Below are 14,759 nucleotides of genomic sequence, written 5' to 3' on the forward strand. Positions count from 1 at the left end.
CTGGGCACCAGAGGGGAAGACATGAGGTCACCAAGGAAAGCCCCTGGAAAGCTGTAGTCTCAGATTAACATCAGGAGGAGGACATGATAATGAGGCCGTGATCCCAACATTCTGCAGACTTTCCCTCTAAACAATGTCACAGGGAGACCTGACAGGCTAGGACAGTCGCAAGAGTGCTCAGCTCTAGTCAGGTGAAAGGACACATACTTTGCAAGGTCACCCCAAAGTCTATTACTGGTATAAATACACTTCTGAAAAATAATGCATGCAATTTTTAAGAAAAAGTATTTCTAAAAAATAACACAACCCTAATTTGAGAGTTAAAGATTGGATTTCAGATGCTAGACAAGCCCCACAGGCAGTGTGGTTTCTTGTGAAGTGGGTGCTATTATCAGCTCTGAGTTCCAGATTCAGAAACTGAGGTACACAGAAGTAGAGTGACTTGCCCAAGGTCACTGAACTTGGAGGTGGAACAAACCCAGACAGGCTTGCTAGGCTGCTTGACCTATAGGCATTTGCTTGGCACAGAGGAGGGACTAAAGAGGACCAAGACTGGGCCCTTGGTCCTCAGATCAGTGCCAAATGGGCCACACACATCCAGAGAGGACAGGATTATTGGGCCACACCCTGCCTGGTGAGCAGGCGCTGAGGAGAGTCTCCCAGGGGTGGCAGGCTCTGTGGCGCCGTCAATAAACATCCCTGGTCACTGTCCTCTGCAGCCCCCATGGTTCCCTGGAAGGATGTTCTGTAGGACAGAGGACTGAAGGATCTAGAAGGCACAGTTTATCTGTCAGAAGTCACTTTGAAGCGACTTCTTTGTGGGGGAGAAAGGGGGAGAAAACCATGACTCAGACAACACTGAGGCGGGAGTCAGTGTTGGGTGGCTGAAAGACACCCCTGCCCTTCCTGAGCACGAAACATGTCAGGATGGTGAGACGTGCTCGCTGAGGAGGCAGCATTTGAGGCCAATACCCACAGACCAAGGAAGCTGAGCAGCCCACCTGGAAAGGATAGAGGCAGTTGCCTGGTTCAGGGGAGGCTTCAGAGAGGGGACTGCCCTCAGCCATCTGGTTCTACAAGGCGGGGGTGGGGAGCCTCCTTCACCAGTGGGGATTGCTCTGGCACACCAGAGTGGCTGTCTGCTAGAGCCCTAGCCCCAGGAAAGGAGGTAGCCTGAGGGGAGCATGAAAATGGGCTCCATTCAACAGGGGCTTCAGCTGTGGTGCCCAATTTCCTTAGGACGTGACAAGCCCATTAGGAATATGCCTCACTTTGTCGCTGTCAGGAACATTCAGACATTGTCTGTTTGGCAGAGCAGGTGACCGGCTGATAGGCTTGGCATCTGGTTGGGGGTGGAGTGTCACTTGGATTTGCAAAGGGACTGAACAGTGTGAGGTAGGACAAGGGTACAGAGACACCCAGACCCCACAGCCCAAGGCCACAGGCGAGTCTTCTCCTATTCTGTGATGCCAGTTTCTTTTAAAGTTACTATCATACTTCTAAGTGCTAACACATAACAAAACCTTCCATGTGTACCCCTAAAAACACAGTGGCAGGAAATGTTTTTAGTATTATACTCTTCTGGATCCAATGAAGCTATTTTTAACCATCTTCTCAGACTTAATTTCCAATTTTATCTCATAAAGTTCTAATTGATTCCACCTCCCCTGATCTCTCACTTGACGAGGCTGCGAAGAACATGAGACAGGCTCGGCAGCTCTGATGGGGACTGAAGTGGGGGGTTTTGTTTGTCTTTGCATGCCGCTCATTTCTCTTAGCACATGCCTTAGCTGGGGCTGATGGGCTTTCAAGCATGTCTATAGAGGTGCCCTGGAGTCCCACAATCCCCCAACCACCAACATCTGATCTTTTCCTTCAAAAGTGCTTCCTTCGATGGGTTCAAGGCATGCAGCCCCATCTGGAATGCTGTGGCACACTGTGGGCCACATCACATAGGTGGAGCAGCTATTCTCACTAGTCTGGGGTCCAGAAGCAGGGAAAGGAGGCCTAGCCACTTCTGTCCTGTTTCATCAAACTCAAGGATCCTTTGTGTTGTCTTGCAGCCTCATTCTACCCACGAGTTAGCATAGGAGGGGAACTCTGAGCCAAGGAGAGAAGGGGCCTAAGGATCTTTAGTCCTGGCCTGGCCCAGCTACACCACCACCTACACAACCCATGCCAGCCATGCTGGGCTTTACTCCTTGCCTAGATGCACCCATGGCCCCCTCCGGACTGACAGGCAGGCTGCTTCCTGTCAGGACCACATCCCCCAGGGTGAGGTAACTCCTCTGCAGTGCTGGCAGCCACCTGTCAGGGCACTTTGCTCTTGCCAAAACTGCTGCGCTACGAGTATGTTATAAGCTGCCAGAAGTATGTTCCAAAGGGCCAGGCCCACGACTGTCTCCTTGGTGAGGGTGGTCAGGGCCATGGCTAACTAACATTTAGTGAGCCTAGTTAGGGCTAGTCATGGGCTAAACACTCACCACAGATTCATTTCCTTTCATCCTTACCACGAACATGAGGGATGGAGCCCACGACCCCACACATCACAGATAAACGCAAAGGGCCAAAGGGATTTCCCCAAGGTTGCTCAGAGGCCAAAGAGTAGAGCAGCTCACACCAAAGCTAGGCTCTTGATGCCTTGACTCACTGCTCATAGCTCCCTGGCGTGGCCCTGGAGACTGGCATGTCGCTGGAGAGCCCACTCAAAGAAGAGTGGGCTGAGTGGACAATGTTTCTCTCAAAAGTCTGCTTGGCCAGCCCTGGGTGGGGTCACACTGGCAGGATTCTGCATTGGTGATTCTGGGGTCCAGTGGCGTGCCAGGGCTCAGATGGCTCTGGTAGTCCAATTCCCAGGCAGGCACTGATATTTCATTAATTTGGGCTGGAAAGTAGGTCCATCATTTTTCATATTTTAAAAAATCCTGCACTTGCTAACAAACTTCGAAGTGTCTGAATGCCAGGCCAAGTTCAGACATGGGTAAACTCACACCTTGGCCTACCTGGGTGAGGACGTCTAGCTGGCCCACGATGTGCTCCAGTGTGCTGGTCAGCGTCTGGGGCATGCTGACGGGTTCCTGGGGCTGGCTCTGCACCGACTCCTGACTCCTGCCCCTGCCAGATGGCATAGGGAGATCCACTTCTGGCTAAAGACAACAAAAGCAGAGAGACCCCCGGGGTCTTAATTCAGGGCTTGAGGAGACACTGGGAGAGTTGCCCCTCCGAAGGATTAAATGGAAAGCCACCAACAAACAGGAGAAAATGAGTTCCAAATGTTGGTGGGAAACAGTGGTGTGGTAGTGTTCCCACATCCAGGCATGAAACCCCCTTCCAGGCCTACCTTTCTGAGCAGAGGTCCTGAGTGAGAAGTGGGATCAGAGCACCTGGCAGTGTAGGGGGGCAAGTACATCAGCAAATGCTCTCAACGGACTCTTGAGGGACCTCTGGGGGCCACCTGTCAATGCTTCATATAGCCTGTACCCTCCATTAAGTCTCTTGCTCTCTTGGTCTTAGAGGTCACCTCTTTCTGGTTAGTTCAATACCAAGTCTCACCCCTAGCATGGCCAGGCTTCACTCATGCCTTCCCAAGGGCCCAGCAGTTGTCAGATAGAACTGGGAGCATCATTTCAACCTTGTCCTGGCACAGATCCCCTGGGAAATAGGAATTTCTATGTGAATGTCCTAACCACATGAGGTGGGAGCCAGAATCTACAGGACAGGTGTCTTGAGCTGCTTCAAACAGGACTCCAGGAATGTGAGGGGCACAGTACTTCTGCCTAAGATCTTCCAGTCCCCAAATGTGGAGGATATCCTCCACCAAAGCCAAGTTATTTCTAAGGGGTCTGATTCTAGTCCATCACATGTCCTCCAAAAGTCAGCCACTATTGAGAGCTTTGGTCTTACAGCTTACAGTTCCTTTGTGGAATGGTTCCCAATGGGAATGAAGTGCTTGCTGAGGTTTCCCACACTTGTGGTCATCCCCAAAGCCCCAGTAACCCATAAATGCAGCCACACTTGGGGCTTGGGGTTTTAAACCATGACCTCATTAATGGACATTCCAAACATTACTATGTCACTCACTGACTTCACCAGTCTTCCAGGGTACCTTGGCACTGTTAGTAGAAAATCAAGCCCCTTGACAAGGCATTCTCAGCAGCCAGTCTCCTTCCACTGTATCTTCCAGCCTCTACACTCTCATACCTAGCTCTGGAGGTCCACTCCATTGGCAGAAGGTCCACCCTTCTTTTCTCCTGCTTCAAGCATCCCACTCTCCACTCACTCTATGATGCCACTCTTAGAAGCTCCCTTGTGTTCTTGATACCTGGCCCTGTGATATCCCTGCCCTAATGTTTCCGTGGCCAGTGCATCCCCAGAGCTAAGACATGTGAATGGGAGGAATCAAAGCCAGCCTACCTACAGAGCCTGCTGCCCACCTGTGTCTGGGCTCCTCTCTGATCTGCTTGCATTCATCACTCCTTCCTCCTCTAGACCCAGGATATCACTAGGTTCAAAGCTTGCCAACTACCCAAGCACCATAGAGCCAAGGCTAGCCCACCTAGGACTGCCCAGCCCCTATGGCCATGCCCACTGGAGTACACCAACTATGACAGGCTTGCTTGGGATGCCTGCACACCTGCCCACTGCCTGGTCCTGGCAACACCGCACTGCCTGTGCAGCCATCATCAGTGGCCAGCTTGCATTCAAGTCTATCTCTTGGATAAATCTACAGTGTCTCTGGACATGCTCACTAGGTGGGCATCAGAGTCCTTGAAAAGACTCAACTCAGGAGAGGACTCCCAACCAGACAAGGAGGAATGAGGGGCAGTTTGGCACATGGGCTGCATACTTTCTTTTAGTTCTAATTGCATAGATAACAAACTCGAGTGCAGGTCTATTTGAACTTGAAAAATGCAGGCCCTGGTGATTACAGGAAAACCTGAATGTGAAACACGAACCAGAGAGATGTTGTTGAAAACAAGAGCAGTGCCCTGTCTGTTTGTCCTTCATGGGCTTGCCTGCCATGGTGCTGGTGCCCTTTTGTAAGACCTGGCCCACCGGGGGTAGGGCTCTTTCAGCCCATGAGAATCAATGCACTTCAGATCTCAGTGCCCATCTGGAAGTCCATCCCAAAAGGAAACATAACAGAATCCTCAACAAGTCACCAGCCTTGCAGTATTGCCGTCACCCCACCACAGTGGCCCCCAGACCTAGGCAGTTGTCACAGACACAGCAGAGAGCATCTAGGAAAAGTGGCAACCCAGGTAGACCCTGGCTGGCACAGTGCTCCACCACTGATGTGAGGCCCTGGACAAGAGGCTTAATTTTTTTGAGCCTCTATTTCTTCATCTATAAAATGGGGGAGATGACTGGGCTTACCCCTCAAAGAACTGAGCTGAGAGTGGTACTGCTCTAAAGACACCAGCAGACCTTTCTTGAGAAGTGTTTGTGTTCCTGTGCCGATTACTTCCAAAGTGCCACCTTCCTTCCAGACGTGTTTGCTCTTCCTCTGGATGCTCAGTCCCAACAGCTCCCTCAGGAAGTGCCACCAGAGGGAGGGTGAGAACAAGGGAGCCCTCTCTCCCGACAGCCATATTCATATGGAGTGGCCCATGGGAGCTGTCCAGTGCCCGGGAAGGAGGGAATGGAAATTGTGAGTGTCTCTGTAGAATGGCCTAGAAACCGGCAGTGCTGAGCCGAGCCTCTGGAAGTACAATGTTGGTTGGGGGGTGGAGATGGGGAGTGTGTTAGGGGTGGGGGTGGTGAGCATCTCTGACTTTAGCACTCCTCTCAGTCAAAGCTGAGGCCACTCCAAAGGAGTACTAAGGACAGCAGCCACAGAGCTGAGCCAGGCAGGCGGCCTTTAGAAGAAACAGCCACAGGAACCACCATGTTTGCCCACCTCCTACATGCTTTCAGGGCCGTCTCCATCTTGCAATGAAGGAAACTGTAGCTCAGAGAGGACATGACAGGCTGAAGGTTCCCAAGCCTCAGGTTTCATTCACAAGTCTAGGTCCTGTATTCCCTGGGCTATTCCTCTGGCCACACCAATTGTTCCCTGTCTTTCTTCACCATGATACAGCCCTCCTCTGCCTTGCTCATTCTCAGCATATGTGTTATAGCACTTAACACAAAGCCAATCCATGTAAGATGGCACCTACTATGTGCCAGAGCTTTACACATGTCACTTCACTTAAGTCTTAAAATGGACCTTTACAGTAGGCATTATTAATCTTATTTTTCACAGGGGAAAAGGTTTGGAGAGATTAAATAACTTGTTCTAAGTCACCCAGCAAATGACAGCTGGGATCTAAACCCAAAGTGTAGGCAGTTCCCTGACACCCGGCAACCTCTGGTGGTGGTGGCACTGCCTGCAATTTTGCTTTCACATGCTTGGTAACTCTGCTGCATCCCCTCGGAGGCAGGGGATAACATTTTCTGCGTCATTCCCCCACACCACCTGCCCAGGAATGCTGCCCAGCACAAAGCTAAATACAGAGAAGTCCCTCTACAAACACTCAGATGCCTCAGAGGGCCAAGCCCACCATGGTGACATTCCTATGTGATGAAACCTTCCCAACACAATGGCCAACAGCCCTGCCCCACACAGCACAGCAGCCTCTTACCTGCACTCCAGCACTCTGGAGATGTGCCATTTCCCCAAGAGCTTGGCAAATAAGCGATAAAGCAGAGATAAGACGATGATGGGCACAAATGGGAAGAGATGCACATACCAAGGCTGTGAGTAACAATAGTGGCAGAATAACTAGGGCAGCATTAAAGGGGAAAAATCATTATCAGCACTTTGTTCAACATCAAAGGCCACTGGGGCCTTGTCTGGTAGGTCCATGTCAGGTGTATCACAAGTAAATTGCCAGATTAACCACACTTGCATATCTACAGAGCTGCACCACCGCTTTCACTTTTACCAAACATAAACACCCTAATATCAAAAGGAAAGAAAGAAGGGCCTCCCCGGTGGCGCAGCGGTTGAGTGCTGGGTTGCGAAGCTGCCCGCAGCCTCTGCAGTGCCGGTTCGATCCCCGGCTGCTCCCTGGCCGCCAGAGGAGAGTCCCACATGGCGCGCAGACCTCTCCTGCCGCTCACTGCTCCCCTCAGCAGTGTACTTCAGTCCTTCTGCCTGCTCTGCTCCCCGCTCTGGCTCTGGTGAATTCTCTCACCCTCCCGCGCTTCTGACTGTACCCAGTGCTTGTATAAATAAATAAACAAATAAATATATTTTAAAAAATAAAATTTAAAAAAAAAAAAAGGAAAGAAAGAAGAAACTTGGAATAGACAACTCTATTTAACCTTGTGGTACTCTCACTTAGGATCACTTAGAATGCCCTACTTCTGAGACCCAGGAATATAGGACCTGCCTAAGACTGAATGAAGTAGGGTCAGGACAGCAGAGATACCCCAACAAAGCTAACAAGCAAGCAACAAGTAAGCAATAATAGCTGTCTATTGCTGGGGGAGGGACATGCCCCCAGGGAAGCTGAGATTAGGAGAGTGGGAAGAAAGAGTATTGAGAAAAATCCTCCAACACCCAGACCTCACCCTTAAAAAAAATAAAGCTAAGCTAAGCACAATTTCTGATAAGATTGACTATTTACCTCAGTTTCTACAGTCTTAAACGCAATGTCTGGCATTCAATCAAAACTTGTGAGACACACAAAAAGGCAAAAAAGAAAAAAAATACCACTGTTGAGACAAAACAATCAGCAGGATCAGATTTAAATGATTTAGATGGTGACACTAGCAGACACAGGATTTAAAATAACTATGATTAATGTGTCAAAGGTTCAACTGAAAAATGTGTATAATACAGATGAACAGATAAGAATTTTCTATCTGACACCATTGACACCGTAAGAAAGGGTCAATGGAGTTCTCTCAGTCTTAATGCCTCTCAGTCTTAGAAGGCTCCATACCATGAGAGCCAAGTGGTACTTTGCCCCAGACCCTGTGACACTCTGGACTAGTTCCGATCTCAGTTGTGAAAATGTTGTAACATGTACAATACATCATCCCTCTTGCTATTATAGCTCTATGGTGAAAGAGTTGATAGAAATGCTAGAAATAAACACAAAGATGAAAAATGGCTCTGATGGACTATTAGCAGGCTCAACTCAGCTGAGGAAAAGAAATCAATGACCTTAAAGATAGATCAGTCCCTCAAACTAAAACACAATAGGAAAAAACACCAAAATAAAACAAAAACCAAACAGACAGAAAAGAATATGCATAAGCTATGGGGCAATATCAAATTAACACATGTGACTGGAATCCCAGAAAGAAAAGAGAAAAAAGGACATTTTTTATGATGCAAGTTTGCTGGTAATAAATTCTCTTCAGTTTTTGTTTGAAAGATGTCTGTAATTTGCCTTCATTTCTAAAAGGTGTATTTGCTGACAACTGAATTCTGTAGACAGTTTTTTCTTTTCAATACTTTGATACTCCAATGTCTTCTGGTATATTTAGTTTTATATAAGAATTTGACTGGAAATCTTACCTTTGCTCCTCTGTATAAAATGGGTCTTTTATCTGCATACCTTTGTGACTGTCTCTTAATCTTTGGTATTTGGAGAGCTCTAAAATACATTGTGTAGGGTTTTTGTTTTTTGTTTTTTTGCTTTCTCTTTAGACTTTTGTCCTTACTCTACCTTCTTTAATCTGTAGCTTGATGTCTTTCATTATTTTTTGAAAATTCTTGGCCGTTATCTTTCATTGCATGAACAACATGAAATTGGTTATCTGTTTCCTATGGCTGCTCTAACAAATTGTCACACTGGATGGCTTCAAACAACTTAAGCTTATTGCCTCAGATTTCTGGCACCAAAGAACACATGGCAAACACATAAAAAGTTATTCTGTTATAAGTTGTTAGAGAAAAACAGCTTCAAATCTTATGAAGATGCCACCACACACTTATTGTATGACTTAAGGTTAAAAAGACTGATCATAGTCAGTGTTGGCAAGGAGGCAGAGAAATTTAACTGGGGAAGAATGTTATATGGTACAATCACTTTGTTTTTGTTTTTGTTTTAAAGATTTACTTATGTATACAAGAGCTGGCATACAGGCCAGAGATGCGGCGGGTGAGAGCATTCACCAGAGACAGAAAGGGGAACAGAACAGACCGAAGTACACTGCTGAGCGGAGCAGCGGGTGAGTCAGGAGAGGTCTGCTGCGCCATGTAGGTTTCTCCCTGGCCGGCCAGGGATCAAACTCATGCTGCAGAGGCTGCGGATCGCTTCATAGTGTGGTGCTTAACCCCTTGCACTACCAGGGAGTCCCCTAGTACAATCACTTTGGAAAACAATGTGAAAGTTACTTAAAAGGTTAGACATACACCTATTATGTCCTGGCCATTCGACTCCTAGGTATTCAATCAAGAAAAACAGAAATGTATGTCTATAGAAAGATATGTACATAAAAATTAAGAACAGCCTTATTTGTAATAGCCAAAAATTGAAAATAATCCAATGTTCACCAACAGGCACATAAATCCTGGTATATCCATTGAATGGAATACTGTTCAGCAACAAAAAGGAGTAACTGTTGACATATGTAATAACCCTAGTGGATAGAAAAATAATTAGGTTGTATAAAAGAAACCAGAGCTAAGAGAAGATACAACTATTTGATTCTGTTTATATCAAATTCTAAAAAATGCAAACTAATCCATAGTGATGGCAGATTAGTGGTTACCTGGGGCTGGAGATGGAGGGAACAAGGCTGACTAGAAAGAGGAACAAGGGAACTTTCTGGATGACAGAAACTTTCTATACCAAGGGACCACGGTGATGATTACATGACTATATGTGTGTGTCCAAACTCACAGAGAAGTTCACTTTCTTAAATAGCAAATGTTACTCCTACATGTAATATTAGTAAGCCTGAAATGCCACTAGGAGCCCAGTCTGTCCATCACAAGACACTGGACTGGACACTACATAACACTGCTACTCTGCACTCAAGGTGAAAATCACCTCTCCCTGAAATATAACCAATGGGTAAAACCCAAGGCTGAAGACCTCAGGTGAGGCCCATGAGCTCCACCGTGGGCCTGGGAATTATGGTTTCCAAATGGAGAAAGCAGGAGTCACATTTCAGAGCAGTTCAATTCCCAAAGCCTCAATCTCCCCTAGAGGAGAGCTTAGGAAACCCTAGAGGCAGGGTTTCCCAAGCAACAGTCACCCACTCCATGGAATGTCAGGCCTCAGCCACTTAGGGGTCTGTACACAGCTTGACAGTCACAAGCACGCGAGGTTTGCACACACCTGGCCAGTGGCCAGGAGTGGCTGGAGCTTTCCATAAAGGTGTTGTGAACCGACTCTTGTGGTAGGTGGTCAATTATTAACACCTGCTCACTGTGGAAATTTCTCCTTTTCTTTTAATTTCTAACACTGGACCTTGCCCCTAGCTTGCCTGCTCCAGAAACTGAAATTCTGTAGCAGACAAAAGCATTCAGGAATTGGTCCATGGCTTAAGTGTGGGCTGTAGAGGGGAGAGATCTGGACTATTTCACGGTTACCCTCCTTGTATAGACCCAGGTGGGCAGCCCATCTGGCCACTGCCCACTTGAAACATGTTACTGTTTCCAAAGCAGGGGTTGAGTGCAAAACTGGAAGAAATGAAAACATACACAAACACACACGATTAAATCTTTCAACTTATCTTTCATTGTACAATCATGGAGAGAGACCTTTCTTAGTCTGCCTCAGGTCACTGGCTTTGACAATGTAGCCCTCTGGAAAGTTGACAGGTGTCCGTGTCTGCCCGCCTCCCTGTTTGCTAAACTGGCTTCTTTGCCTTGGCAAAAAGAACATTAAACAGGACAGAGTTCACTTGGGCTCACCCTCACTTCCAGCTTCTCAAGTGGAAAAAGGCATAGCTGCTTTCTCAAACCAAAGCTCAAAAGAAACCTGGTACTATATTCACCACACGTTTGTGAACTGGATATACTAGTTTTGTTTGCCCTATAATTTAGGGTTCCAGCCTAGAGTCCAAATGAGAGGAAACTTCTGATTCTAAACATAGCCCTGGTCCAGAGAGGAATTCTGGTTTCTTAAAATCATCTAATTGTTTGGCAATCTTACCAATGTTCTTCCAAGTCAGCCTGAATAGGAGTATAGGGTTCCTGCTGCTGTGTTTTATCTAGAGTGTGGATATGCAGGGTGCCTCTGTGTGCTCACTACCATGGTCCCAAGGAGGGCAGGTGCTGGGGCACCTGTGTGCAGAGTGAACCAAGAGGCTCAGGGACATGGGACCTGGACTCACCACCACGATTTAGAAAGTGAATCATTCATTCACCTCGAATTATAGTTAGGTCTAACAACCACCAACGACCCCAGGTCCCCATGAAGTATATACATGTCTGATCCACTCCTGGATCCCAGGCCTTCTCTCTCAGAAGCAGTACCAGCCAGATCCCATGGCCACAGGCAGCTTGGCCCACTTTTTCATCTCACAGTCCTCTCCTCAGAGACTTTGAAGCAAGGACCACGGGTGCCTTTCATCTGATTACAGACATGTTCGTTGCAGGCCTGCCTGGCACAAGGTAGATGCTAAATACACAAACTAAGAGCCCCCATCTCTTTACCAAGATCTAAGGCAAGGCCAAGCACCCCATAGTGAAGGCTATGATCCCCAGCAATCATCTGCTGACTCCTCAGCCTCATTCTCCAAGTTTCTAAGTACTTCCCCGACACAAGAATGGTGATTTAGGGGCCTCCCTGGTGGTGCAAGGGGTTAAGACGCAACCTCTGGGGCTGTCTGCAGCACGAGTTCAATCCCTGGCCGGGGAGCTGCCCACATGGTGCAGCAGACCTCTCCTGACTCACCCGCTGCTCCCCTCAGCAGTGTATTTCAGTCAGTCTGCCAGTTCTGTTCCCCACTGTTTCTGGTGAATCTTCTCACTGCCCACGCCTCTGGCCTGTACCCCAGTTTTTGTATGCATAAAAAAATAAATCTTTTTCTAAAAAAAAAAAGAATTACTTTGCTAAATAAGAGAATTTAAAAAAAAAAAAAAAGAGTGCTGATTTATAATGCCACATTTATCAAAGCAGTGAAAGGACTGCCTTGGTAAAGCAGGAAATGGAAACTCATTCCAGTGTCCAAATTGGCCCCCAGGTAAAGCAAGTGGAGCTGGGAGGTCTGTCTTACTGAAATGACAGGTCCCAGTCAGGGAAGCGACGGGGAGGAATGAGGATGAAAAGAGTGGAAGGCGGCTAAGCAACTGCAAACTGGTGGAGACCATGAGAAAGCAACCAGACATCATTCCTGGGCAGAGCAGATCCCCGGCTCTCCTCCCTGGAGGGGACCAGGAAAACAACCCCAAGCCTTTAGGGGCTAAAGCCCTCCAGGAAATCACAATCAGTACAGTCAGAAACACACATTGGTATGGGGGGACACGGGGGCTGCAAAGCAGAGCTTGGGAGTCAGGGACATGTATGAGAAGAAACAGGACATGGCAGATTGGGGGGTTTCTACACAGCCCACAGAGACCTCAAGAGCAGGCAGCCTGTCTCAGGCCTGCACTCACGCTGCAAAGTGTGTACTGATGGCCTGCCCTGGAGTTCCTGGAGCAGGGGCACCTCTGCAGCATTGTTAAAAACAACGAGCTAACAAAGCAGACCTGCAGACCCCATGCTGATGGCCAGTATCTTCGTGAGACAAGGCCTCTGAACACGGGGTGCTTCCCCAGGACTGACTCTGGACCAGTTCACCTCCACAAACACTACCAAACTGGGCATTGACCACCTCAGGGTTAGCTGCCCTCCCTACAGCAAACGCCTAAACTGAGGCACTCCGGGAGGGAGATCAACTTCTGATAAAGCCCAAGTGTTGCCTTTTTTTTTTTTTTTTTTAAATAATTAAACAGTTTTGAACTAATTTTAGACTAACAGAAAAGTTGCAAAAAATAGCACAAAGAATTTCCACATATTTCTCCCCTAGGATCCCCAGTGTTAACATTTATATAAACTTTAGTTCAATGTTTAAATCAGGAAATTAACATTAGGGCACTTCCATTAAGGGCCAAATTAAGGGCCCTATTTGAACTTCACCAGATTTTCTATTAATATTCTTGGATCCTGATGTTCCAGAATCCTATCCTGGATCTCATGCTGCATTCAGTTATTTCTCCTTAGTCTTCTGCAATCTGTGTCAGTTCCTTAGTTTTCCCTTGTCATTCATGACCTTGACACTTTTGATGAGTGCTGATCAGCTGTGTTGTCAAATGGCCCTCAATTTGGGTCTGTCTGATGTTTTTTCATGAATGGAATGTTTTTGACAAGAGCCATAAAAACCACATGCATGACATCACAGGGCTCATGAGGATAGAACTTATCTTTAGTGGTGTTGACCTTGACCAACAGTGATGTTGACCTCTCTGTTAGGTTTCTCCTGTGCAAAGTTACATCTTTCCTTTTGTATTTAATCTCGGGGGGACTGTAGCGTTTTAGAAGGGAACAAACTGCTATCATTACAAACACTGTGTGTCAGCCCAGCTCAATGATGATCGCAGCTGCCCCGCAGATGAGAGGCATCAAATGAAGATGAGCGGCAGAGCCGACGTCTCTGGAAGACGCCGAAGCTCTCGGTGACAAAGAGGCACAGTAGCGATTTATTTATAGATCCACTTGAAGACAGCTCATTGTAACTACTGGAGTTGAATTTTTAAAACCTCGGGAACAAAGGCTGGCTATTTTAAACTCTCCTTGCACTTAGTTCAATGGAGAGTGTTAGAGGCACCAACCACACCCGGGCATCACTTCCGAGCTCAGTAATTCATATTTTGCGCAGCATCATAGAACACGAGCCAAGCCTGCCAAGCCATACCTGAGCCTGACTCTGCCTAACAAGCAGAGGCAGCAGGGCTTGGATTGGCCAGAGCCTCATCCTGATGCCACCAGGGAGGAGTTGATGGGGCTGCGTCCCACGGGGTCTCATAGCCTCCATCCCTTTCCTGGAAAATCAAGTTGCAAACAGCTGGCGTGAGCTTAGGTTACATCACCTCTTCTCCCTCCTCTGTGGGCTTCGAAGAAGGACAGCGCCCCCCAGCGGATGCCTGGCCCAGGACAGCTGGCAGTAGCAGGCCTACCAGTGCCTGACACCCTCTAAGTTAGAATCAGGATGTCCTGGAGCTCCGGACACACAACTCTCCCTGAGGATAGAAGGAGGGTGGAGCCCCAAAGTCCCTCCTGCGTCAGGGCCCACTGCCAGTGAGTCAGACTGCTTGAGCCCTCTACATGCCAGAACCATGTGTCCCACGTCATTATTTGAACAAAAAGCACAAAACAAAACTCTTGACACAATGCAGAAAAATATGAATGTGGACAATATGGACAAGGCTCTGATCTTAAGGAACTATTAATTGTGCTGGATGGGATAAGAGCACTGCAGTTATATAATAAAGAAAAGCCTTTATTTAGGGTAAAATAATATATCTAGTATTAAAAAAATACTCAAAAACTCTTCTAAAAATGTGGGGAGAGATGAACAAAGAAGACTGACAAAATGTGGAAGCTAGGGGAGGGTACGTGGAGGTTTGTTACATTATTCTCTCAACTTTTTGTGCTAGCTTGAAAATTTCCAAAACACAGAAGTCTTTTGTTTTAATTTTAAAAAGTTCCCAGGTGGCTGGAATGAGCTATAGCTGTGGAGCTGAGACGAGGAGAGTAGGACCCTAGGCGAGGCTGAGGCACAGGATCTCCCCACTACCATGTCCTGGCATTTTCAAGTAAAGGTTTGTC

The 14,759-nt window shown here is 47.4% G+C and overlaps 1 protein-coding gene across 8 annotated transcripts in view; it reads right to left on the minus strand.

Moving 5' to 3' along the window:
- POC1A (POC1 centriolar protein A) overlaps positions 1-14,759 on the minus strand; it is a 67,162-nt gene that overhangs the window by 13,589 nt on the left and 38,814 nt on the right. For 6 of the 8 annotated variants that reach the window (XM_054694352.1, XM_037530129.2, XM_054694377.1 and 3 more), the window contains exon 10: positions 3,003-3,146. The exons of the other annotated variants lie outside the window; for them this stretch is intronic. In XM_054694352.1, coding sequence (XP_054550327.1) covers positions 3,003-3,146 — 144 coding nt within the window. The remainder of the gene's footprint in view (positions 1-3,002; positions 3,147-14,759) is intronic. 8 annotated transcript variants of the gene reach the window in all.

The sequence above is a fragment of the Talpa occidentalis genome, unplaced genomic scaffold (assembly GCF_014898055.3).
Source record: "Talpa occidentalis isolate TD23 unplaced genomic scaffold, MPIMG_talOcc4v2.1 talOcc4.10, whole genome shotgun sequence".
In the NCBI taxonomy this organism is placed as follows: Eukaryota; Metazoa; Chordata; class Mammalia; order Eulipotyphla; family Talpidae; genus Talpa; species Talpa occidentalis.